This window comes from Lytechinus pictus, chromosome 17 (assembly GCF_037042905.1).
Source record: "Lytechinus pictus isolate F3 Inbred chromosome 17, Lp3.0, whole genome shotgun sequence".
In the NCBI taxonomy this organism is placed as follows: Eukaryota; Metazoa; Echinodermata; class Echinoidea; order Temnopleuroida; family Toxopneustidae; genus Lytechinus; species Lytechinus pictus.
Window position 1 is genome coordinate 8,034,142 of NC_087261.1, and position 27,695 is coordinate 8,061,836.

At 36.5% G+C, this 27,695-nt stretch overlaps 1 protein-coding gene across 2 annotated transcripts in view; it reads right to left on the reverse strand.

The window, feature by feature from the left end:
• Window positions 1–22,296, reverse strand: part of LOC135157266 (transient receptor potential cation channel subfamily A member 1-like) — a 44,183-nt gene extending 21,887 nt beyond the window's left edge. For both annotated transcript variants that reach the window (XM_064112278.1, XM_064112279.1), the window contains exons 1-17: window positions 22,144–22,296; window positions 20,781–20,956; window positions 19,961–20,071; window positions 19,365–19,473; window positions 18,507–18,652; window positions 17,533–17,669; window positions 16,378–16,426; window positions 12,862–13,062; window positions 10,857–11,029; window positions 8,015–8,179; window positions 6,899–7,013; window positions 6,162–6,328; window positions 4,154–4,238; window positions 3,603–3,662; window positions 1,570–1,665; window positions 981–1,051; window positions 308–485 (exon numbers count right to left, since the gene is read on the reverse strand). In XM_064112278.1, the coding sequence (XP_063968348.1) occupies window positions 308–485; window positions 981–1,051; window positions 1,570–1,665; window positions 3,603–3,662; window positions 4,154–4,238; window positions 6,162–6,328; window positions 6,899–7,013; window positions 8,015–8,179; window positions 10,857–11,029; window positions 12,862–13,062; window positions 16,378–16,426; window positions 17,533–17,669; window positions 18,507–18,652; window positions 19,365–19,473; window positions 19,961–20,071; window positions 20,781–20,956; window positions 22,144–22,171 (2,067 nt within the window). In that variant the 5' untranslated portion in view covers window positions 22,172–22,296. The remainder of the gene's footprint in view (window positions 1–307; window positions 486–980; window positions 1,052–1,569; window positions 1,666–3,602; window positions 3,663–4,153; window positions 4,239–6,161; window positions 6,329–6,898; window positions 7,014–8,014; window positions 8,180–10,856; window positions 11,030–12,861; window positions 13,063–16,377; window positions 16,427–17,532; window positions 17,670–18,506; window positions 18,653–19,364; window positions 19,474–19,960; window positions 20,072–20,780; window positions 20,957–22,143) is intronic.
• Window positions 22,297–27,695: the final 5,399 nt, after the last annotated feature.

Sequence of the window (27,695 nt, forward strand, 5' to 3'; positions counted from 1 at the left end):
TCCAAAATGATAAGGCCATTTTTATATTGGCTTCTGTAAGGACGTACACGCGATTAGATCATTTCATCATAAATTATAGCATTAAGCGAAGTCATATTTCCGATTTATACGGTTTCGTCATATATATCCGATTGATGATAGATCGAGTACACTACTCGATATAGGCCTATCCGGACTTTAATACTCTCTGAGTTTTGATACTACCAGATGTACGATACTACCTTAGTTTTGGTACTACCCGGTATAGATACTACCAGAGTTTTGTAACTACCCGAGTAATGGTACCAGTCGGGCTGATGATACTCACATCTGCGTACGGTAACCGAAGGTATTCTTCAACAGAAGGGCTATTTTCAAACGATGTACGGTTGGCGACCCGGAAGCTATCAGGTACGTCGGTAATACACACAAAGTAGGTTAGGAAGAAAACAAAGACTAGGTAGATCGTGATGTTAGTCACGTGACAGGCTCGTCCGTAGGCATTCCTAAAAAAATGAAATAAAAATTTAATCTAATAATCTATTTACTTCATTGCAATTAATTGAAAACAGGGAATACGTAAGTTGATTATAACTATGCACGAGTATTCTTTGCAATTCTATTACTAAACTATAAGAGTGAATATAGTCACAAACAAATTTGATAGGTTGTTACATCATTCACAACCCCATCTTTTATGAGGAGGTTCACTGTGCCAAAAAAAAAGGTTTTCTTTGACAATACAGTCGACCGTGAAAGCAGAATGGGTGGACATCAGCATCTGGATTTTTTTTCATAAGCAAAAAAACAAAAACAACACCAACAAACTGCTAGCGTGTATTGTGTAATCAATATCAGGTGGCTTTGTCGGGTTTAATTCGTTACAAATGATTGCATCTTGGTCTTATAATCAGCATCGTTCCCCAGATTAACCCCCCCCCCTCCGAAAACAGATGAATGAAAAAATAAACAAAATTAATTTGAAAAAAAATTGCACTCACCATTTCATTGCAAGATAATTAACACACACTGGGTGGGATAACAAGTTGATTCTGTTGAACTTCACCATTGTCTGTAACATAAAAATTCATAATAAAAACATTGAGGTTACATCACATAATTATATGAATGTCAGGCGAGGAATCAAAGAATAACGCTACAATAAGACACTGCTTATCATTTTGTTCGTGGTGAATATTTCATCCCCTTACTAATTAATATTTACAATTCAGAGCTCGTTTTTGATAGTTTGGATTTCGGAATTCCTGTGTTCTTTTGCATTTATTCATATGCTGTTACATACTTTTTAGACGCCTTTCAAATAACTGGATTTTGTTTCAAAATGTGATTACATCACATCTGTTCTATGTTACAGAGCTTATAAGCTTATAAAAATGCATTGACTTCAATGCGCCGCCATCTTAGAGGCTAAGACCTTTGCGGCCATTTACACTTATTCCTATATCCTCTAGGGGAGGGCGCTTTCTGACGTAACACTCATGAGGTTTATAATCACTTAACTCTCTCTCTCTTTCTCTCCCCCTTCTTCTCTATTTATCTCCCTGTCAGTCTCTTTCATTTCGTACTTACATTTAACACCAGAAGGGGAACAAATCCTTCTTCACTATTGAGAAACTTTGATTGCTTATCCTTTGTACATCGGAGATAGGTAAAGTCGTAATTCCGCTGAGAAAAGAAAGTTCAACAGTGCATTACATTTGAAAAACATTTTTCATGATTGGCCATCAGAAGAGCAATGAAAAAAACATATTGATGCAAACAGCAAAATAATAGCAAGAAAGAGCTTATCGCCGAGAAGAAAATCATGAGCACGACGTGATTAGCTGTCATTGTCGTTTCCTGAATTCATTAAAATTGGCAGTGAGTAGAAAGCAAGAAATCTGTAGAAACCTCTGAAAACCATCATCCAGACATGCATTTAAAATGATTATGGATTAAAGAAAGCTCTCTGATCATCTTTAGAACTGCTCCGCATTTTCTGTGATTGTTTTCTTTCTTTTTTAACCGTTATCCGCTCGCGCATGAATACGATAACGGTTACTCCTTGCCTTACGAATGCGCGTAACAATATTTTATTTTTTTGCAAGATTATCGCGTCACCATGGTCACAGATGTTGCGTCGCAAATCAAAATCTGATACTACAATCACATCAATGAAACCGACTCCAAACCATCCGATCTTTTGTCGTTAGAATAGCTATTGGTTGGTCTAGGGGCGGTTTCACCGGTGTGGCAGTGACATGGCTAACAAATAACTTAAGAAAATAATTATTATTGTGAAATGGTTATAATTTTACAATTTAGTTCGAATTGCGCATGCAATTTGAGAGTAACTATTTGGAAATCCAGGATCCCAGAGTAAGGTTTCATAAAAAATGCATGATAAAATAGTATTATTATTTGAGTTGTAGATAATATTATATCAAAGCAAGACATGTCAGTGAGCTACAGAAAGTGTGAAAGCTTGGCAATTAAAAGTCTACTCGAAAGAAATGATGCGTCATTATATGAAAAATAAGCGTAATAAGATGTAAATAAAATCCCACTTCAAAAAACAAAAGTTTAAATGTGAATAGAAAATATCAACACTTAAGATATGATTAATGGAAGATAAAGCAGACAAAAAAAAATAATATTTGAATTCTGCTAATGCTTCTTCGAGAAAGATACGTTAAAGATGAACATAATACAAGCTGGAAATCCACGAAAATTCCGCAAAAAAGTGTCAGGTAATAACCATTAAAAACTCAATTCCTCAATCTGTTCGATCTACAATATCGTTTATACTTTCTAAAGGAGAAGAAAACAAAACAAGAATTATTGTTTAATGCAGTAGTAAACCGAGATAGGGTCAAACAACTGCATACAAAGATGTGCAAGTAGGCAATGGCAACAGCAATAAAATGTAATTAAACAAAAATGATTCATCATTCATATAGGCCTACCGGCTTTGAGGTGTGTATTTATCCAAACGGATCGCAAAACGGTAAGTGATTAAAAGAATAAAAAAATGAAAATATATATTAGATAATATGACTGATTTTTTAAATTTCCATCCCAATCATTACGTCCTGTTTTAAGAAGTCTGTTAAAAAATACATAAATACAATAAAATGTAGTGGGCGACGTTTAACGTGATTAGCAAATATGACGTGTTTGACCAAATAAAAGTTACATTGTATACACGATTAATCATGTTTCTTAATAAAAAAGAAACGTTGGAAGGGTGTGTGGTTTTTTTTTTACAATTCATGTTACCATAGTTATTTAGGCAACTTTGCACATGGCAAAGCATCGTGTCTATCCATAAGCGGGGAATTGTTTCTTGCACTTAAATATGACTTTTAAATATGATATTTTGAGTAATACAATTTCTACCAAAATATAAAGATGAATAAATATATGTTTAAATAAATGTGTAAAATAGAAGAATGAGCAAATGGATTCGGAAAAGAATAGGCTTTATCATTTCAAAGATTAACACTAATTATAAAAATTAAGATATCATATTGGACAATCAATTATCATTTGAAGATTATAACATACAAATTGCAGATTTGCCGATTTTTTTAAAAAAATCATTAAGAAAAAAAAACACTTACCCGACTTCTTGGGTCTTCTTCGTCGGCTTTCTTCTCCGTTTGACACCTTTCTAAAACAGTCTGGTGATTTGAAATAGAAACGAAATGGTCAGACGTTAATAAACCGGTTTATTTTCAATTGGTCTAATGCCAATTCTTACCATTACCAACTCGTCTACTATCATTTGGTCTAATATCAGTTCGTCCACTATCCACATGGTCTACTTGTCATTTCGTCCACTCACAATTTCGTCTATTAAGTTGGTCCAATTCGTCTAATTGGACTCAGTGTAAAGATGCGAAATGAATGATAAAATGGATATTAGACCAACTGGTTACGAGACTAAAATGGTCATAGTCGATCAGGTGATTAGACGAAGTGATGATTGGACCAAATGGTTATTGGACCAAATGGTTGTTAGACGAAACGTTGATGGACAAGTTGGCAATAGACGAAAGACAAAATCGAACTCCTATTGTGTGGTTATTTATATTTTTTTTGTTCGGAGCAATGTATCTGGATTGAATGTCGAAAACAGAATGATGATAGATCAAGAAACATACAAACTCACATAAGCCACTTCTGGTAACTGTTCGATAAGGCCGAGCATATGAGGTGCCTTTCTCTCCCCACAATCGTCCATCGCTTCATGCCACCTATATGTAGAGAGGGGAAAAACGTTTAAAAAGTATTTGAAACCAATGAATTCAGAATAAAACAATTGAAATATGAACCCATATACAGGACGGGCGCCGAGGCGAGAGGGAAATGAGTGATCGTGTGATTTTTCTAGAAGAGGTTAAGGAAACGAAGAAGGACAGAGCGTAATAAAGAAGAGGTCTAATTACTGCAACTTTTCGCATGATATCACATAATAGGTCGCCCCAGCCCCCCCCCTCCCCCTCACTCTCCCTAGTCTGCAGGCACAGACCCTGATTGAAACCTTCATCAACAAGTGTGTCTCCACGCAAAGACTACATGTAGCACATACAAAACTTGCTGTTGCAATTCAGCGAGAGGGCCTTCAGTACACAAGACACGAGTAGGCTGCAATTCAGACCCTTTACTCGAGTGAAGGGTTTGCCCAGCAGACTACCCTCTCCCCTCATCAAGATATCCAAACGCCTCCCCTGCTCATGCAAAAATATAAAGACGCAGAAGCAACACTGGAGGGATGGATTTTTCCTGACCCCGTGTAATGCATATTTGAACAATCCTAATACCCAACCGCCACGGAGGTATACTAACAATTTCAAAGGATCCTCTGTGAGTGAGATTTTATGAAGAGATTGTCAGGATGGGTGAATCATGCATAGACATAGTAATACATAACGACTATTGATCATAACATCTTATACCCCTTTCATAAACCCATCCTCCAATTATCCGCCTAAGAGTAACGCGTATGATTCACTAAAATTGCATTCACAAACTCCGAAAATAATCCGCACTGTTTTTTACGAGCGCCCGACCTGAAAAAGGCGGATAAGTGTCATGGCAAATGCACACACCCCCTCCGATGGGGTTGTGTTGGAAAAGGGTGACCTTGTGACCGCACCATGGCACTTATCCGCATTACTTTGGAAATGCGTTCATAAAGTCAAAATCTGGTCAAGATGCCGCTATTATGCAGACAATTGCAGCATCGAAATAATGCGGATAACTCTGGTCCCGCTCCGATTTAACGACCAAATTATGCGGATATTATCCGCATAATTGGGTTTATGAAAGGGGTATCAGTCTTTACTGGGCGGTTGACAGCATCTTTAACGGTGAAATGTGTACTTTTTAAGCACGAGGTCTCGTTTTGAGAGCCTGGGCCAGAGCACAAGTCAAATGAGAATGCCGACATCTAAGTGCATACACTTATTACACAGTAAAAACGCTGTTAAAGATTTTATACAACGCTGTTTACTATATGAACCTTACAGTATTTGTTTAACCGTTTAAACAATCATGTTTAATTTATTGAAAATTAGATGTTGAAAATTAAACTTTGTTGCTTAAGATTTAAACAGTTGTTTAAACGGTTTAAACAATTACCGTAAGGTTCATATAGTAAACAGCGTTGTATAATGTTTTTTTTTTTACTGTGTAACAGGAGCATTTTATTAATGGCTTTAAATGTACAGGTCTGAGCCGCAAGTGAAAGGGGTGACCCTGTAGGAATTAAAAATCAATATGAAATCATCAAATCATGCCACTTATGTGGCCTTTTTTGTAAAGATCTGTTGAAAAAGGTGAGTCTGGTGCACGCCCCCACCCCTCCCTCCCAGGTTCTGTGACCCTTCATTCTAAGGTCACAACAATGAAACCGATCCAGACAGATCAAAACCATTACGTAATTTTGAATAGCGTATCTCCAGTCGGTTCGAAATCGGGTTTCCTTGTGTGAATTTAGCCATTGGCCGTGCCCGCGTGTCCAATACAGACAGATTTGTTGGTGAGTTTTATTCTGATTATCATACCAGTTTCCCAATCGTGTGCCTGCTATTTGTGTTTCGACAGTGTGACCGTCAAAATAGTCCAAAATTCTCGATTAAATTCTAAAACAAAATGTTTACGAAGAACTGATTTACCTTTCGTTCATGACAAAGGCCATGGCGACGTCTTTGTTTCTGCACTCGATAGCCACTTCCATGCAGCTCTGGTCCGAATTATTACGTAACAATGCGGCTTGACTGTCGAGTAGGAATGTGACAACGGCAGCCTGGCCAGCCCGAGCCGCCAAGTGCAAGGCAGTGTTCTGTAAAGAATAGTCGCATTGAATGACATATTTCTATAGGTAGTTTTCGCTCCGTGATATCGGGGGGGGGGGGGGGGGTCCAAGAACGCAAAAAATGGATGGCCATCAAATGACAAAGAACAAATGGGAGGTCTTAGTCGAAAATTGGTGAACCGGAACTGCAGTTTTATATAAGTTCGCAGCTGCCGAAAATGGCAAAATGATGTTTGTACAAAGTCAAGAACGAAACTGCTGATTTGATTCACCAATTTTGACAAAGAATTTTCGGTTTCTCTTTGTGAAGAAGGGCTATTGACAACGATAATAATGATCGAAGGCATACATGTAATGATAGTGATGATGATGATGATCATGCTGATATTAATGACAATGGTGGAGTTATTGTGATGGTGATGGCGATGATGATGATGGTGGCGTAACGGTGATGATGATTATGATGAGCATGATGATTAGTATTAAAAGTTGACTTCAATTAATTATGTTATGTAGATTTCTCATAAAGGTATGAGATAGGAGATAATTATAAGAGGTTTCATATAAAAAAAAGTGATTGCAGAGTAAAGTAATTACCCCTTCATCGTCTGTTTGATTCATAAGATGAGGATGTGTAGCTAATAAACCTTTCATTGTATTGATGTAGCCCTCTACGGCAGCTAAGTGAAGAGGTGTCCTCCCTTCGTGATCTCTGTGAGGAATAAATACATCAACTTGATGTGACATTTTATTACTACATGTATAACTATTCTTTCTTTTTTTACATGGTATGTTCATGATAATTGTGTAATAAGACACAAATTTAATTGCAAGCGAATAAAACTATACTAATATATTACTCATGATTATAGTCAGTGTGTTTTTACATCCACAATCTTTGCAGAACAGTTGCAGTGATTACACTCTAAAGGAAAATTGGTTAAACTGACCATTCTCTTGGTTAATGTGTGTTCGAAAGATAAGATTACTCAAAATCATTCAAATTCCTGAAAAATTTTAATCAACAATTTGGTTGAGATTTTCACAAATTTTCTCGGTCGGAAAAATATTAACCAAGACATTTTGACCAACCTTTCGTAAGATTGCATAATAGACTTATAAGCCCGTGATATATCGCTTAATTACGTATTATTATCCTTCATGTCTGTTATTTTGTAACAAATTCAAATGCTTAAATCGGCATTGCAGAGGGTGAGACCCAATGACCAAAAAAAATCTGATCGCGATTCCTGCCAAGATACGGAGCAAAAGATGGTTCAGAGTTGTATTATCTGGGCCCCGTCTTACAAAGAGTTACGATTGATCCCATCAATCGCAACTATGGAAAGCCAGCAAAGTCAATATGTAAAAATGCATGTTTGTTCAAAAGATTTTCCAGATATAATGTATATCCATAAATTCACTGATTTCTTGACAATTTGATGTGACCTTCTTTGTTTACAAAGGACATTTTGCACATTTCCTGTAGAAAAAATTATGACACTGATGGATTTCCATAGAGTTACGATTGGTTGGATCAATCGTAACTCTTTGTAAGACGGGGCCCTGGTCTCACTCTAAATACTAGTGCAAAAAAAAATCACATCTCTTCGAGTGAATCAATCAATTTATACAGTGTGTTTGTGCTCAGTTAAAACTATTTATAATAAAGGTGAAGTGATGATCAAATGAAAGAAGGAAATATGTTATTACCTATGCAATAATGCTCCTTTACTAAGTAAGAGTTGTACAAGTTTAACATGACCGCTCCACGATGCGATGTGGAGTGCTGTCCGACCTGCACCGTCGCTCTCGTTCAAGATATGAGGTCCTATCGCACTATCGAGTAGTCTTTTACATGAATTCAGACGACCATACCTATAAAGTTAAAGCATGCACGGGTTATGAACTGAGAGGTTTACACGTTTACACGGATTCAGACGACCATACCTAAAGAGTGAAGCATGATTCATGAACAGAGATGTGACAAAAATCCCGTTGTACAAAAGAAGTTCACAGACTAAACACAAACCATTATTAGCATTATAGCTAATTACTTTGTAATAAAAGGGAAATCCCTTAAGGGGATCGAGGTCTGCTTCAAGGTTAACTTCACTCTAAATTCCAAGGATTTAAGATAAATCCAGATCGGCAGCGAATAATGACCAGCAGAATATTAGATTTAGATAAATATAAACCTTGTTGATTTAAATATAAATCTAAAAGATTTGAATTTCAATCTTTTGAGATTTAAAAGTTAATCCTTAAGATTTGGCATAAATTCAAAGTTCGAATGGTCACTATTCACAGCCGATCTGGATTTATTTCAAATCCTTGGAATTTAGAGTGTTGTTTTTAATATCGGCAAAATCATAGTAATATGAACGTCCATCAAACATATCAATTAACTGAGATGTATAAATTGTTTAATATCTAGTATGTGAGGTCACAGTACTATCAGTTTATCCAATTAAGTTAAACTGATAATTTGGGATATCTTCAGAAATTGTTCTTTACTTGCAGTGATTACATTCACGATTCTCTAGCTCTATAAACTAACTTAAACAGATTATCTAAAAAAAGCAATATAATAAAAACACTACCTTTATATTAGGCTGTACACTATTCCATGCACTATGAATACTGATATTTTTTGCATAACGAATGTTAAATCTACTTATGGTGGAGTTGAATTTCACACAATGCCACCCTTTCTTGAACAGCCTTCACGGGAAACCCAAAAGTGATAAATTTCTTTTCCATCAACTACCCATCATCGTGAATTTCGTGCTCAGAAAATTGTTTGTATGCTATGATATTGTCTCCAAATATAAAAACTCTACATTTTAATCTACTTTTTTGTAATTTGTGCAGGGTGCGATGGAAAAGGGGTTTTTAATGCAACTTTTGGGAGGTATTGCAATAAAAAAAATATTTCATGCATGAAGTTTTCACTTACATATTAAAGAGAATACACTGCACACTAAATCTAATCTTTCCTTCCAAAAAAAATAGGGAATTGATTTTCAAAGTTACGGGATTCATTCATTAGGACTACAAGTAGACATATAATAAACCGAGGTTGATTTCTGGGATAGCGAAAGAGCTAAAGAAAACTTGATTATTGAACGAAACAAAAAATAAGAATATGAACTGAAATAACATGCCATGATATATTCGATTAGAATGTGAAATCCTATATATTACCAGCGACACTTGATCAAGTCAAATGCCACACGAGTAATATGTCATATTAAAAAACCCATGTGAGTCCTATGACACACCTGTGTGTTACATGACACACACGCAAGTGATAAATAGATTGAATGCATGGCGTCACACACTGGATGTGCCATAGCGCGTTTAAAATTCACTTTACAAAAGGAAGAATTGAACATGCCATATGACTTACTAGTATTTATTGTTATTATCGTGATTTATTGACAAGCAAATTATCAACTATCCTGTACATTTAGCAAAAGTTGCACTTGCGGGATTAAGCATTGTGAACCAACGTTAATGCTTCTTTTCAATCCTCATTATATTAATCCATCTGTAACGTGAGTCGTAGAGCATTTTTGGATAATGTTACTTTTTGTAATGTACGAAGAAAGCAGTAACACGATAATTTTCTTTTCTGTGTTATTGCTTATATCACAATATATTTATAGTAAGTCTACAGTAATTACGTAATGAAATAAATAAGAAACAAACCTTTCCTTGATCTACCTGAAGTACCTCAACACAATAATCAGCCAATAGCAAGCCGGGCTTCCTGTCACATACATCCAGTCGTGTCAGGTGACAGCCAATGAATGGATCACGTGTTATTACGATGGAGCACTTTCATTTGCATAGCGGGTTGACCACTTCTTGACTATGCGGAGTGCAGGCAGGCGGGGGAGGGGGGAGGGGATGGGGGTTTAATCCGTAACGGAGACATGATTAGTCAAACGGATCAATCTCATTATGTGAAAAGTTGAAAGGTGATATCGTTTCTTTTTTTTTTTACTTTTAAACGAAAATTATGTTGTTTTGTGTGTGTCAAGAAAATTAATAAAAAATGAACTACGTTTTCCACTTGTTACATTGGCAGATAATATCACGTCTTCGTTACGGTGTTACTAAGTTCGTGCACTCGAATGGCATGACTGGATGAGAATTGATTTTCATCGTACTATGATGGCAAGTAACATATTCCGTTTAATAGGCAAATTATGCATATTGTATATATGATAAGACACCAGTATCTCATTATATGTATTAGGAAATATATTTGGTTTGGTAAATGTTTTGAGGCCAATTCGATGTCAGTATTGAAATGCTAATTAGCTTAGTCATAGCATGGACCTATAGGTCCATGGTCATAGCTACAAGTAACGAAGTTTTTGCGACTCTTTTCATTCCTGTTCATATAACTCGAATCATCACTTCCCATCCTACGATAAAAAACAACTCCCTACCAGAACAGTGTGGGAGGGTGGGGATGGGGAGGGGGGGGCTGTTAGATTTCGGAAGTATGGAAAGGATAGGTGTGCCTTACGTCATGCAATACCTGGCTGCGAAATGAAGAGGTGATTGTTTTTCTTTATTCTTTAGGTTAACGGTGGCACCGAGGTCGATAAGGCCTTGAACAGACTTGATGTTGCCCTGTTGTGTGGCGTAGTGCATCGGTGTACAGCCCGAACAGTCCCGCTGGTTAAGCAGTTCCAATGCTCCATCTTTCTGCTTAGATAAGGGTGTGAAACGAGAATGAAGCGGAAAGTTCATAAGCATATACAAAGAATTACACTTACGTGGACTTGCTGGAACTGACACTAAAGGTACGTGATGAGAAATGTTAATTATATATCTTTAAAAAAAAAAAAACTCATTGCAGACGTCTCAACCGCCTTTTCCTCCTCACATTAACGGAGGAGTGAATGAGAAGTGGATATTCAACTGAAGAAATGGAGAGCCACTACTCCTATAAATTTTCTCCTCACAAAAAATTTAACAAGCAAGAAGACCCCTCCCTCCTTTATTGTCCCTCTCCATATGCACCATCCAACCCCCCCCACCCATTGCTATTAGGGCCTAAGCAAAGTTCAGTTCAGTTTGGATCTGAAATTCTTGAACATGTACCTGTACTTTACGTTGACGTGAGTGTCCATGAACAAACTCAAGAATCTCGACATGGAAACGCCAGAAGTATAGTAACTATCTAATCAGCCATGCTATAAGACGTGTTAGAACTCAGGTTGATCTAATACGTGTAATCTACCGTTCATATATATTATGTTCCTATGACGTAATAATCGAAATATACCGAGCAAAAGCATTGAGCCTAACAGTGTCCTTACGAGAGATGAGATGATAAAAAGTAAGATAGTGGATACACGATTATAACATGTAGACGTATACCCAAGGAGAAAAGTGAAAACAAGGAAATATCTGACATTGAACATGAATGTGAGGCAATCGCTCATGAACTGATATATATACATGTATAACACATCATCAGTACGATGTGACTAGCACTGCAAGATAATCATGGTAGTACGAGTTTCGTTTACTCTGGGTATAAGGAAAAGGACAGTTCAAACATGAAGTTATTCACATTCGAATGCAAGGCAAAGTCATCTTCGCAGCTGACATTTTTTTATTCGTGCTCAAAACTAATGAATAAACAGAAAGCACACACACAAAATAAACCAGATAAAGGCTCGAATAATCCGACGCTTTCAATGTTTTGTCGTGTTATTCACAAACTCTGTCTTCCTCTCCGAACATCGTCTCAACAAGGTCAAGGAGAGCGAGGAGGGTATTATCCCATTAAGGTCTTAAAAGGTTTGTTCCACATTCTAAACGTCTTGTGACGTGTGAGAGAGTTTTGGAGACTGGATTGCATTGGGGATACAAGATTTGATTCGGCCTGCTTGTTAAGATTAGGATCAGTGGTGAAGTTGGGGGATGTAAGGGGAATATTTCCCACCCATAATGATACCTATCAACCCCTCCCCTCTCCCCCGTTACCGCTACCACTCGGTATGAAAACGATGTGTTTTCATCAGACGGCAAGTCAGAATAAGTACTCTAATGTCATATTAATCCCTCATTCTCGTACAATAATGGATAAAAATATATCCAAAGCACTAATATACGTCTAAACGATGTATTAAGCGCTCCACAATGGCGGAAATTAATATTATGAGGGCTTTTAATAGGAGACTGCGCTTAATAAAATAAATCAAACTTCAATATACAATTAGTGGATAGAAAACAATATAATGATTACTGAACATGATTTGTGTAGACTTAGGAAGTTACATTCAAACTGTACAATACCTGGCTATAAACCAACTTCCTTCCTTTTTTTTGCATTTTTAGACAGTAGGGGCCTGTAACACAAAGCTCGTAGAACATTTTCCTTTGCGATTGATTGCATAGATCACAGTGTACAATTAATCGTAAAAAAATCAAGCATACGATTAATCGCTAACCTTTGTGTTATGGGACCCAGGTGAATGTCTACCAATTTTCCCAATGGCGATACTTGTGAACTCCTGAAAAGAACTCACCTTGAAAAACTCTCTCCCGAAGAAATCCAGATTACCCCCGTGGAGAAGTGCCAAATGTAATACATTTCGCTTGTCACAATCTGTCTGTGTAAAGTCTGCACCTCGTTGGAGCAGCGTACGGACTGCGCGCCAGGCACCGCGTGCTGTAGCGAGCAGCAGAGGTGTACGGCATTGCCGATCCTTGGCATTGTAATCACTTCCCTAAAAAAGGTAAGAAGAATCACACAATAAGAAATACCGGTAATGATATACTGTGATAAGATAGCAATTAATCAATTGATTAATTAGCTACATGATAAATTGATCGATGTTGTATTATTTCATCATTTGATTACTTGAAAAAGAGTTTACAAAATAAAACTTTTTTGTATTTTGTTGAAACGGAGAACAAAACGAAATGAAAAGAAAGAAAAATTATATTAAGTAGATGTAGATACACTTTTATTCATACGGGGCGGCTCTTATTACATTTTTTCAATTCCTTTCAGTCAAATATCTATAAAAAATAATGCAAAAATCACAAATGCACATTGCACGTCAGATGTCTACAATAACCAGTAGGTTTGTGCTTTGTTTTGTTTGTATCTTTGCTTTCAATGTTATTTTCCATGTCTTCGCTATCTGTATTTATTTTTCTCAATTTCTACTTTCATTCCTGGCCCGTGGTTTGGGTATTCATTTCAATTCTCTAAAATTCTTTTCTTTCTGCTGTATTGGTCTGATACAATATCACTGCCCCCGACCCTTCCCCCACCCCCCCCCCCCCACACACACACACACACTTATATCCGCCATCAACTTTTGAATTGTCATCCTCCTCCTTTTCCCTGCTCTAAGTATTCGACGGAAGAACTTGACCCCGATTTTTCTGGTAATGCCAGCTGGTAAACAAGCAAGACTGCACACGTACCCCCCCCCCTCCCGTCATCATACAGATCGTACCCGGAATGTATTAGCTTGCCCCCCTGTCCAGGTGAGTATACACACGATTAGGTATCAAAGGACAGCCATTTCCCTTCAAAGACACGCAGTGTAAACTTCCTTTACTTATCCAAATACCAGAATCATGTAGAATTAACTGGAAAGCCGGAGGTAGTCTATAGACTTACATTTTAAGATTGATTATCATTTGGTTTATCGGACGGGAACAGTTAAATGCGTGGCTAACCACTTGCAATTTCCTTTCTTGTCGAAAGCAGGTCTACAATTGTTATTTCTATTATGTTTCAGTAATTTACTATTTTCTATTTTGTGGTAATCTTATTCATCTATTGCATAATGCATCATGAAATTATGGTTCAGGTATTTCGTATTGCGATCATCACAATGACTGGGGAAAAGTAGAAACTTTATTTAAAATGAATACTGAAAAATTATTCCTGTAGTGGTGGATTGAGATACTGCAACGTTTCATTGTTATAAAATACAGAGTGTGGCAGTCGAGAATAGATACGGGATGGAGGTTAAGATTTGTGAAAAAGTATGCTAAAAATTGTAACAGGAACTATGACCGGATATTATATTATAGTAGATCAATGACAATGCTTAATCTGAGGTAGATATGAAACGATTTGTGCGATTTTCCAACTTAACGTTTCTGTCAGTAGAATTATGGGTGTGACGGTGCAACAGTGGGTATGTGGGTTTAACAGTGTGGGTGTAATAACCTGGGAGTGGGTGTGGGTTTGATAGTGCGGAAGTAGACGCTTAGGATTGACAGTGTGGGTGTGGGTCAGGTATTAAAGGTGTATGTGTAGTAGTATGGGTGTGATAGTGTGAGTATTGGTATATAGTGTGTTTCTCCGTGTGGGTGTGGGAGTGATGTTGAGTGTGGGTGTGATAATGTGGGAATGAATTTGTGGGTTTATACGCGGTAGTGTGGGTGTGATAGTGTGAGTGTTGGTGTACAGTGTGTTTCTTGGTATGGCGTTGGGAATGGTTGTGGGTGTGGGTGAGATAATATGGGAGTGAATATGTGGGTTTGACAATGTGGGTGGATATAAATGGTGTGCGTGGTAGTGTTTAGATGGTGAGTGTCGGTGTAAAGTGTGGTTTTGGGCGTAGGACTTTCTGTTGGTGTCGGTGAGCTATACTTGCGCGAAGACGACTCAGACTAAGATACCGATATAGATAAAGATATTGAGAGAAGGAGCGATGAGGGAGAGAGGGTGAGAAGAAAGAGGAATGAAGAGGGAAGAGAAGGCGAGCCTGTATATGAACTAAGAGAAAAAAAAGCACACACAAAGTATGCCAGTTTAAAGGAAAGGTTAATAAAACAACCAAGTCTTATTCATTCAATGCGAATGTATAATACTAAATATGACTACAAGATTCTTTGAAAATGTGATTGCACGCACGGCTTGGTGAGGACCAACATCTCGTAACTCTGTCTCCTTGAGGGTAATATGTCCGTAATCCTGATTATGCACACGGATACAGTGAAAATCCAATTGAATCGTACGTAGACAGGGGGCTAGGAGAAATATCAGCTCAAAATATGGCAGACAGCTGTAATCCTATAACGCGTATAAGCAGAGATGTTGTGTGGGGTTATTTCTTTGCCTCGGGACTATGTTTCTTTTCAACATGAGTTAAGTTGCCTCGCGGAGGTGCTGATCTAAAGAGTGCGTTGACAAGTCTCTGGCATGTATTTACTTTCTCGGCTTTGTAAGCGTGTGTTGGTTCACAAATTGGACGCGATGATGAAAATAATAATTATGTATCGTATTTTAAGGAGGGGATTATGCAGTGATGTCGACTAGTTTTGTTTGTTCTCATATTAGTTAAAACGTATATGTATAGGTTTTAAGAATCGATTTGGTTAATTTATGTCAGAAATTTAATTAAGTAGTGGTATTAGTAGTGGTGGCAGTATGTACATTATAAATGACATTAATAAGAATGAAAATAATGGTAATGATAACTAAAACAAAAATGATAATATTAGTGATAATGATGATATAAATGGCAATGATAATAATAACAAATAATTTTAGTATGATTAAAACTTATTCGAAAACCTTCGTTTGTTGTAAATACAACGGTGTTTAAGCCATAAGGAAAAAATAAGGCTTATTACCAAAAAAATTTGTATTCATCAATACTTTGCTTTAATGAGAATGAATGGAGTGAAAATGGCATAAAAATAATGTATGTGTAGGCCTATCAAGGATAGCGATTAAACTTATTCATAGTAACTGAACTGGCGGAAAAGTAGAATCACACTTACGTAAGTTTTGTACAATGTACCTAGGATTTCCATCATTGTGAGTATCAATTACTAGATATTCTCATTGATCTACGTCACTGGAAATACCGATCTGTTGGAGTAAACGGCTTGGAAAATGGCGGCACATCTTCCCCAAAAAGGACTCTTAAAGCATGCATATCATTCTTTTCCACAAAACTTCATTATTTACCTGAATGTATTCATGACGATACCAACAGATTATTACAGCTAGTCCTGTACCTAAAAGACAGTAATTGTTATGAAATGTTGCAGAAAACGGTTCTTACCTCATTTATCAGATACGTCACCACTTCCGCATGGTCAAACATGGCGGCCCTAAGTAGAGAAACAAAAATATGAATTTATTAGCAAGAATAATTTTTGCTGTAACATGCAATGGGCTTGTTTGTTTAATCGTGTCTTCAATTTTGTAAATTCTTTCGACAATTGTAAAAAATTATTACACAATATAGGTCTTTATCGACACCTCATTTTTACGCAACGGTCGAGCTCATAACTAACCACTCTCTCCCTCTCTTTCCCCATTCTCTCGATTTCTAGCTCTCTATCACACACACGCACTATCTATCTATCTATCTATCTATCTTTCTTTCTTTCTTTCTTTCTATTTTCTTTCTTTTTCTCCTTATCTACATTCTTCGAATTCTATATTCTCCTCTTCAAAAGTTCCACTTCAAAATTTTGAGCACGCTAAAACTTTTCTTGTGTATTCTTATTTCATAACAGGAAACCAATGTAATACGAACTGACAGTTCGGTTATCGACAAACAAATTATGTAACAGTCTGTTTGCCTATTAAAGTCCCGATGCAATACTTTATTCATATAATGGTCATGTTGGGTAAAAGAGTGACCACTTTGCCATTAACTCAGTCAATATTTACAATGCAGATCAAATAAATCTGTTCGCCATGCAAATGTATCCGCTTTTTACAAACCAATTTAATTAAGGCTGGAGTAAAATAAAAAATATTTAAAATTTGGTCGACACTCCAATTATTACTTCGAAATTTTGATCGAGTCAATCTAATTTGTTCAGGTATATTGAAACCACCTCCAATATATTACCACTTTCCACTGATTTAAATATAATTCAATTGCAACTTGATCATTCGATTACTATAAGTATATTTTCACCCCTTATGGAAGGCAACCTTAACATTATGTATCTAATTTAAGTCTCAGACTTAAATTTGCGCAAATTTCCATGAAGTGGCATCACTGAAACAACTTAGAGCTTGAGTTATATGATTATTGCAGTATCTTAACAGTACAAACACATTTGAACAAAACGCTAACTTTGTGAGAGGACTAGGGGATATTTACAATTTCCTAGTTTCTACTAGTATAAGGGTATATACAGTTTATGCAGGTTTAATCTGAACATTTTTTACTTGTCATCAAGTGTTCCAAGATACTTACTTGTGTAAAGGTGTTTGATTTTGTACATCCTTGAGTCGGAGTGATTTTCTGTTTTCGTCTTGGGAGTTGAACATGAGCTGGACCATATCAAGAGCGCCTTGAGAGGAGGCTAAGTGCACTGGCGTTGACTTATCGGCCTAGTAGTAAATAGGATAATGATAATTGTATTCCTTTAGGATGACAATGATAATAATGTGTTGATTTCTTAGACAGGTTTTTTAAAGTTAGTTCTAGACCGAGAAGACATGATGTATGAAACTTCGTGTCGTATATTGTCCCATCTGTTTCTATGATGTGGGTCTAGCAGTGTTAAAAAAACACTAAGATTAAATAAGATTTATCAGCAACAGCAGCAGCAACAACAATACCATAATCACCCGCAGTATCATCATCAACAACATCATTAATACCACAACATCAACATCATACCATTTCACCTCACCTATATTCAACATTAATTGGGAGATAAACCTGCCAAAAAAATCTGACTTGTTCTCTTCCTTCCATCTACTCAATTCTTATCATAATTGATTTCACCTCATAATACTAGCGTCATTATCGCTTTCATCGTCGTCTTATCCATCAACACACCAGGACCAATGGTTTCAGTTCTTCATATTCCCAACCCCACTCCATCATAAAGGCACATCAGCAATAACATCAAATATAGAAAACAAATAAAAATTAATAGTGCTTCGATATCAGTGTTGTCATTGAGGTCTTGTTTTGTAAGGATATTAAATGACTATGTTGCCTTCAGCCAATCACATGCTAGAATTTGAAGGAGCTTATTGCATCGGTCAGTGAAAAAAACAAAGTTTTCATCAAACGCCCCCTGGAGTCCCTTAAACTGGAGGACCTAGGGACCCACCATTCTACATCTTCAGCGTATACACTCACTCTTCATCCAAGGTCACACTGAACAGCACATCTTACATGACTTTTGAAGAGGCTATATCTTCACCGATAAGTACCTGTTGTATATCAATTCTCGCTCCGTATTTAAGGCAGAGTTTGACTGCAGCGAAGTCCCCGCTGTTGACGGCCGAATGGAGGGCCGAGTTGCCCTCCTTATCTGTCACCGTGAGGAGCGATGACCGATCACTACCAGGCCTCTCCGCTGAAGAGATGAACGGGGAATAAAAGACGCCATCTTAACTTTGCTAATGCAATGCATATTTGCTTTGGAGCAACTTTTGAAGTACGCCATATTTGACTTTTGAGATGCAATAGAGCGCGTTGTGTCGTATAAATATAGGACTCCGATTCCGCTATATTGCATTGGGAGAAATTAAATTGATGTCACCCTCCTCCTACCCTGCACCACCCTGATCCATGTCAAGTTAGTTTTTTTGGATAGTGTTACTGAATATTGCAATCATTCAGTATCACTGGCGTAAGCCTACAGATGGAGGAGGGGGCTTAGTCATTGACCCCCAAAAGGTTTCACGACCAATAAAAAGATAAAAGAAGAGGAAAGAGAGATGGGCGATATATTGATATTACTTTCTGAATATTATGTCACAATATACCACAAAATAATCTTGGAATTTTGTCATTATTGCCCGATACGCGATATCCGGCCCCTCAAAACTTTTGGATCATTACGCCACTGTGCGGTATTTTCAAGGAGCGGATCCAAAATTTATTGGAAAAAGACCCACTTAAAAAAAGGCATTTACAAAAATGAGATAGAAAACCACTCGTAAAAAGCATTTTCTAGTACAGAATTGTTTAACAAATTATAAAAATAATAATGATTCCCTATTCTGTTACATTAAAAGCACGTGAGTACCATTATTTATAATTGGAAGAAAGAAAACTGCCCTTACATTCCACGAAGAGAAGTTCCATCACCCTGGCAGAGGCATGGGTAGCAGCAGCATGGATTGGGTAAACGCCATTTTGATCAGGTCGAGAAAGAGCTGGGGTAAATTCAAGCTGATGAAATAAACATGAATAAGCATATAAACGACAATAGACCTGAGCTAGTAGGTTTTATTTAATTAGAAATATATGGTGAGCCTACATCTAAATGTAATTATGTAGGCAATTATCAAATTTCAATACACCTAGTTTTGTTAAATGTATCATATTCTTTTTTCTTACTGAGGGAAATATGCCTCACATATTCTGAACTTCATAAGAATGATTCCATAAAGTTGTTTCGAATCTGACTGATTTATAACTCAAACAACGTGATAGGTTTAAGAATAAAAGTATAGAATTATTTCGATATTTCGGGGTCATAAATAGGACAAACCTGACCAATGCTGTTACTTTTGAGATCATGTTTAAGTTCAAGTTCAGTTTAAACATACTTCATCTGCATAAGCCTTATTCTATATCCTTTCTGTAACGATTTAATTTGCATTTGGATTGTGTAACACATGTTGTGGCTATGATAATTTCTTTTCACGTGACTTACCAGTTTTCTTGCGGCGTTCACACTATCTCTAACCGCGCAGTAATGAAGAGGTGTCTGACCCAACTCTCCCGAACAGTCTATATCGACCAGTGGTCGATGTTTGCATAATGCCTACAAACAACATCAATATGTACAATATTGGTTTTGCAATTTTTTCCGTAAATCAATTCTCAATTTTATGGTTTACGAAATTTTGAATAATCTTGTTCGTCTCAAAAAAATTCGTGCAGACACATTAATTGAAATCACATCATCAAACGAAAACTCAACTTTGACTTAAGATATCTCATCGTAAGTCTCACTTTTTAATTAAAACCTAGATCTAGTAGCTAGAATTATATGCATCTGAGGCAAACTTTGATTACATCAACTCTATAAAATTAACTCATCTTCCTCAAATTCACAACACGTTCACAGCAACTAATATTAGACTATTATTTTATAGTTTTTTTTTTTTTTATTTTTTTTGTTCAATCCAACAGGACTATACATGATTATTACTGTGCAACGTTTGACAATCAAAACTTAAGTCAAAACTCAACTTGAAGTCAGTTCAAACCACAAATCAAACTCAAGTGGAGCACGACTATACACTCAATTTAAATTCAGCTTAAAATTGACTTAAACTCGACTTTAAACTCGAATCAAATACAATTCAAAGTCGACTGAAACTCAAACCAAAACTCAAACTCAATTTGAAGTCAACTTAAACTCAACTTACATCAACTGACTCTGTGACATCTATAAACTTGATTTAAACCAAATTCAAACTCAACTCAAATTCGACTGAAATTTGACCAAAACTCAACTCAAAACTTACATCGACTGAGTCTGCGACATCTAGATCACATGCTGTATGAAGCGGTGTCATACACTGATGGTTCATGGGGTTCGGACTGATGCCTTTGAGTATGAGGAAATCAATAGCTGCTGCTTGACCCTTCTCAGCTGCCCAGTGCAAGGCAGTGTTTCCTTGACCATCAAAGGCTTCCAATTCTGTAAGGATCATAGTATTCGTCATGGGTGAAATATAAAGTCTAGGAAATTGGAAATTAAACTAGTCGGTGTTTAGGATGAAGGACTAACTTAATCCTTGGAGTGCGAATACAACTCCAAATAGTGTCATTATAAGGACCAACATGTGTTGTGGAAACACTACAAGGTCTTAATAGCACCATTATAATGACCATTTCTCCACCGTAGTTCTTGTGCTGTATATTTACTGCGAATGAGACTAAGTGACAGCGTTATATTTATATCATTATCATATAATTATTAGTATAGTATAATTATCATTTTGTTGTTGTTGTTGTTATCATCACCATTTATTATTGTTTGAAATAGGGATAGTACTTTCATTTTCATTATCGATCTAAATTATATTACATTACATGAGATAGCAACGTAAAGATATTTAGATCATCTCAATACGTGTATAAAATAGCTTCAATATAAGTCTTCATACTCTTCAATCATCCTCCGTCTGTGCCTGTTTGAGGACACGTAATTCTGAAACCTCAATCGCAAGGGTTATCTCGTTTCCACCACCAAAGCTTTGATGGCCAGCCCCAATCTCGAAATGAAACCCATTTCATCTACATATGTTCTGAAAGGCTGTTCTCAAAATATCTCTCTGCGAACCGCACCTGCAATGTGTAGTTATGCCAGAGCTAGAGTGATTGAATGCGATGTTTTGATGTTTTTTTTTGTGATTGTCCATATGGCATGCACTTTGGGACATTTCAAACATACGTTAGTTGACGTAACTTTACTCGGTGACGAATCCCGATTACTCGTGAATTTTCGATTGTGAGTCGCAGACGCCTAAACAATTACTTCCTAACAAATTTAGGACAGCCCGATTTATTTAGCATTGGCAAGGTAGAGTCTCTTTCGACAAACATTCATGGAATTACGCACCTCTCTCTCTCTCATCACACACACACCCACACACCCTTACATACACATAAGTACAAGCACATCATTAACTTTTGTTTGATGAATGAAAGACCTGAAGAAATTGTGCCCCTTTACTATTAACAATGAAATGAAATACATGCTCTTAATCTCATCCCCCTATCATCTTAATGATATACATGTATTTACCACTATTTAATTTCCTTTCTCGAGTATAAACATGCAAACTTTTAGGCATATATTCACTGGGCCTTTGATTCACTTACCTCCTCCTTTCTCGAGTATAAACTCCATAATTTCAAGCTTTCCAGCGCCACATGCATGATGGAAGGGTACTGAATTGCTGGAATCGCGTAAGTGTAGCCGTGACGGGTCCTTCTTGTAAACCCGCTCAAAATCTTTTAAGCTACCTCTTACAGCAACCTGTAATAGAAAAAAAAAGATATGATAGAGAGAAAATGTGAATACTGTCACAAGACTGGAATTTTTTGGTGAGGGATAAGGGAATTAAGAATAAAAATGACCGAAGACATTAGAAAGACGAGGGTTTGAGGTTGTTAAGCTTGCCACTCTTGTTTTGATTTGGTGCACAATTTTGAAATAGATTTGGAGCACAATTCACGTAAAATTCTGCACGGATCTTTAATAAAAACGAAGACTTTCACTTTCCCTTTTCATTCGACAGGCCTTTCTCATATTCCCCTTATTTTCCTTTATCATGTTCATCATGTTCTCCCGCTTATTTTACTCACTCCTTCTCTTCACTCTTTATCTCGTTTTATTCATCCCAAATGTAGACAACAATGTCGCTACGAGAGTATCCCTAGTACCTCACAGGGCTTGAAGATTGATTAGTCTTAATTAAAGTCGATGCGTCTAGTTTGCCAAGAACGGCACACAAACCCGTCGATTACTTTAAGGGAACATCCCAGGGGGGTCACGTCCAAATTATCTTCTTTCTGTGAGCAAGGGATATTAGAAAGGACAATGATTTGCTTGGTAAATGTCTCATCAAACGGGGGACCTTATCCCCAATTCTAGTCTTGAAAAGTACATTTCATCATGAAATCAGTACGTTTTATTTGTCTTTTTAAACGATCGATCAAAAGTCAATATTCAGCACTGTCCATTAATTATCGAGTGTGCTCAGCGCATGCAGATCACATAATTACTTGTTGCCATCATATTGCTTCATTTTATGTTATTATGTTAACATTAAACCTACCTTCAATAACGGACTCCATTATTGGGAGATTTTCGCAAAAAGCCAATTGAAGTTTAGAAAAGGACAAATCCACGTCCAATACAAAGGGCAAATATTGATTTACTATACGAGCTTTCATTATCCATTGCCATTAGAAGAATTATACTTCGATAACGCTCTCTTTTATTGAAGAATTTCTCTCGAGTATTCCATCCCCCTCTTTTTTTTCTTTCTTCTTCTCTCTCTCTGTCTCTCTTTGTTTTGTTTTTTCTAGTTTTCTTCTTATTATTCTTTTTCTTCTTTCCTCAATGTTGTTATTAGTGGTATTATTATTATTATTATTACTATTATTGTTATTATTGTTGTTATTATTATCACCATCAACATCATCATTCTTGTTCTTCGTCTCCATTATCTCCCACTCTCTTCTTAAATCTATATTTTGTAATTTTCTTCCTTTCTTCATTTTTATCGCTCATGTCCCCAACCCTCCTCTCTCTCTCTCTCTCTTTCTTTCTTGAATGATGTTTCTTGAAAGAGGGGCATAGCAATGATAGATTTATTACACTATGGGCTACAGATAATAAAGTGTGTTGAAAATAACAATTAAATGAAATGATTGTAAAAATGAAATCACGCATATTGTTTTCTTAAACGTATTCGCTCGTTATTAATATCCTCGTCGCTGTCTTCACAATTCACAACGTCTTGGGTTTTGCATTTTACATACATACATGCACACACCCTCACACACACACACACACACACACACCCCACACACACACACATATATATATATATATATATATATATATATAATACACCATGTATATTACTTTGGAGTAAAACTTGTGGCTCACTGCAGTTAAATAGCTTGGAGGACTGTGAATATCCCTTTATATAATATTTCGTTCAAACGCAAATGCTGGATTCGCACAACGTAAAAAGTATCAACCATTCCAGATTAAGGTACCCTCTTCAATTAACAGCAACACTTAACAACCACAATCCAGAATCACTAATACTTCATCCAAAGTACCTTTTCTCTCGCCTGCAACACTATCACGACTATATTACCATGGTCAACACGGGTTACAGTACGTAGTCACCTATACCACAACCAATCGGGCTCCTTGTGCACCTTAAAACACTTTTAAAAAGGTCAACAATGCATTAGTTTCACTGGTCCTAGTATTTAATGGAGTCAGCAAAGTAACATCCGTGGATGTCATTCAGTGCTAATTTTTAAAATTAATTGTTTATTATCTTCTTTAGATGACTTGAGCATTTGGAGAGTACAATATGTGTTGTTTCATTTTGTAGGCCTAACGCGCTTTGGATATATGGCTATAAAAAATTAATATACCACTACCAAAATATGTATGGGTGTATGTACATGTAAGACTTAATTATTCCCTTTCTAGGCAAATAATATGCAAGATTAATAGCTCCTTGTCACGTCGTCAGAGAAGCGCCATGGATATTCGTTAATGTGGTCGCACTTAAGGCTTCGCCATTGCAAAATCATTGAGAGGGGATTACGGAGAAGGTATTAACTATTCAAAAAGATGCTTAATACAACATACACTATTGTCAGATTTTTAATTGTGTGGTGTTGAGCACTTTATTCCCTGTAGTCAGGTAGTCGTTGCCAGGTGAGGTTCTCACAATGCATTTTCTTAATATGCATTATTAATCTATGCATTTGCCAACAGAATGCGCGGTTGATAATCTAATACTTTCAAATATCACTATGTTGTGTAGCAATTACATGAGATCATTATGCATAATGGTAGTTTATCTAAATGAATTGAGTTTGCTCGGCGAGCCTCACAAATATGTCTAGTCAACTCCGTACCCTACATATTCATTCACTCTATTTTTACTGAAAACTGAGACCTGCTCCAGAAAGGCTGTTGAATTAAGGAGGTTGAGTGTTTGGACTGAAAACATCACCGGGTATATCATGAATAATAACTTCCACCATCATGTATTTCATCTACAGTGCGTCTGCAGCATTTCTCATATTTGTGCGCATAAATACTGCCATAATTATCCTATATTGCAGTTGGTTTGAATTTTGGGAAATAGTGTAGTTTGATGATACTTGGTATTTCCTTTTTTTTTTCTTTATTTCCACATTTTCTATCTTTTTTTGAAATATATTTTTGGGGGTTCACTTTTCTTATGGTTAATGTTTTGGTGTGGTTGATTAAGTATTCTTTAAAAGAACATTATTTAAAAAATGTATAATGTCTACAAAGAGGAGTCCATTAAGATAATCATTATCATTTAGAGTTTGTGGCATGGTAAATGATGGAAACCTTCTACTACGAAGAATGTTGTGAGATTCTTAAAGAGATATATGGTTGACTGCATCTCGGTCTACGCACAGCTTATCAAATTTCCTTTTAATCTAATCCCACACAGTTTAATTCATCTGTAAACACTTCGCCTAAACACCATTTGGTCTAATTACCATTTCGCCCATTTATTTTTTTCTCCATTTACCAGTAAGGCTTTACCGACTGACATCTTGGACAGTTTATAATGGTTGAAACAACGGTATTTAGACCAAATTTAATAAACACCAATTGACTTTATTCCATGTAACCGAACATCATTCAGCGGCTATGGAGAGCTTACAAGTATGTCTATCAGGCATTTTCGGACAATGGTAGGGCATTTTAGCAATCAATTACCAGACGCTTTCGATAACGCTGACAATCTTTTGTTAAAAACCATTTATAACAAACCGGCCTTCGTCGCAAATCGGTGAATCAAAACAGCAGTGTCGTCCTGGACTCTCGACAACCGACATAATTGCAATTCCGGTCCGAATGTTAAGATGATGTGTTGTCCCGGTCCACCAATTTGCAATAGAATCTGATTCGCATTGTTCTAAAGGCGTCTGCAAAATGGATGCTAAAATACGCTTATGTCCCAGAAGCAAACCTTTACACTGCCTATAGAGGAGTAGGTAGAGTTCTTGGACATTAAGTAAGCATGGTAATGCCTCATCATTTGTCAGACCAATATACACCTCGCACGGTCTTTCAAATCATGAAGGCTATAGACTGGACATCATATCATCATAGTCATACGAGGATAAACTGTCTCGATTAACAAGGTCCAATCCATAAAACAAAGGACAGTCCCAGCTGTGGTAGAACGATGGGCTGTCCACTGCGTGGAAAACAAATAAGTCAATCATTCTTAAGACTTAATAATTTGTATTGCTTGTCACAAGCCATGCGTTTCATAGCATTTGAAAACTATACTCAAAACGTGTTGAAACTAAATCGTTATGTTTACGCTATCAAATTTGAATATAAACCAATAAAATAGATATATCCAACGAGAAGTGTAGTTCCCCTTTCCCTTCCATCTCCATTTACCTCACTATTTTAACTCCATATACCTTCGAATGTTTTTTTTTTTATAATTATTATTGTAAGTAACTGATACATGTATGTAACGCTGTCCGTTAGACTGACGGGTTGCGTTTCATATCAGTTTATAATTAAATAAATTTACCATGAAATAATTACTTGTTATCAATCCTGACGCTTGATGAGTGGTTGGTCAATTTAACATAGTATAACCAGTCAAGGCTAAGTTAGGTCCTATTATCATAGTATATATGTTATACACAAGGCAATGATCTGCTATTCACTTGCCATTGATATCATAAGAACGGATAAAGACCCCATCTACTGATGATATGAAGTCAGGTATGACGTCATTCCATGGACCCATTTCTGTCAAATTTAATTTCATAATTTGTGGAAAATGTTCACACCACCTTAGTACACCCTAGACTGGTTTAAATAGGTCATCGGTTGACCAGTAGTTTCAACTACGAACGGGATCATTATGTGATTATACGCGTAAAACGCGTGTCTTGGGACACACTTCTTAAGATCGATGATGTGTTTAAAGGTAAATGCGTATAACACATAATGTTGTGAAAAAAATAACTTCATTCTATGATGGTTAGATGCTTCAGTTATTATAAATCGCATACAATGTGGGTTGTGGTGTGTTGGGATCTGTGCATTGGTGCATGAATTACTAATCATACGGGAATCATATGCAGCAAACGAGCAGGATGATATGAATTTGCCACACTCTACCCAGATGTTAATACTGATAATGATAATAAAAGTGACGATGATGAAGATGATGATTATGGTTATGATGACACTGAAGATGATACTGATGATAATAGTGATGATAATAATGATTAAAATAATAATAATAATAATAATGATAATTATAATAATGATAATAATGATAATGATGATAATAATAATAATAACAATAATAACGAAAATGATAATGATAATACTACTGCTACTAATAATAATGATAATAATAATGATAAAGATAATATTAATGATGGAGTTAGATGTACTTTTTATTCCATTACGCCCATATTCATTAAAATCAATACATCATCGTTGTCATAACCCAACCTCCCCTCTAACATAAGTGAGTACTTCAAGTGTGGTCAGATGCCTGCAAGCAAGTCAAATGCCTGTTAAATTGGTCCGCGGCATGATTCAGTCCGATGGGGAAAAGGGCATGGCTCTTGGACCGACAACTGTCGTG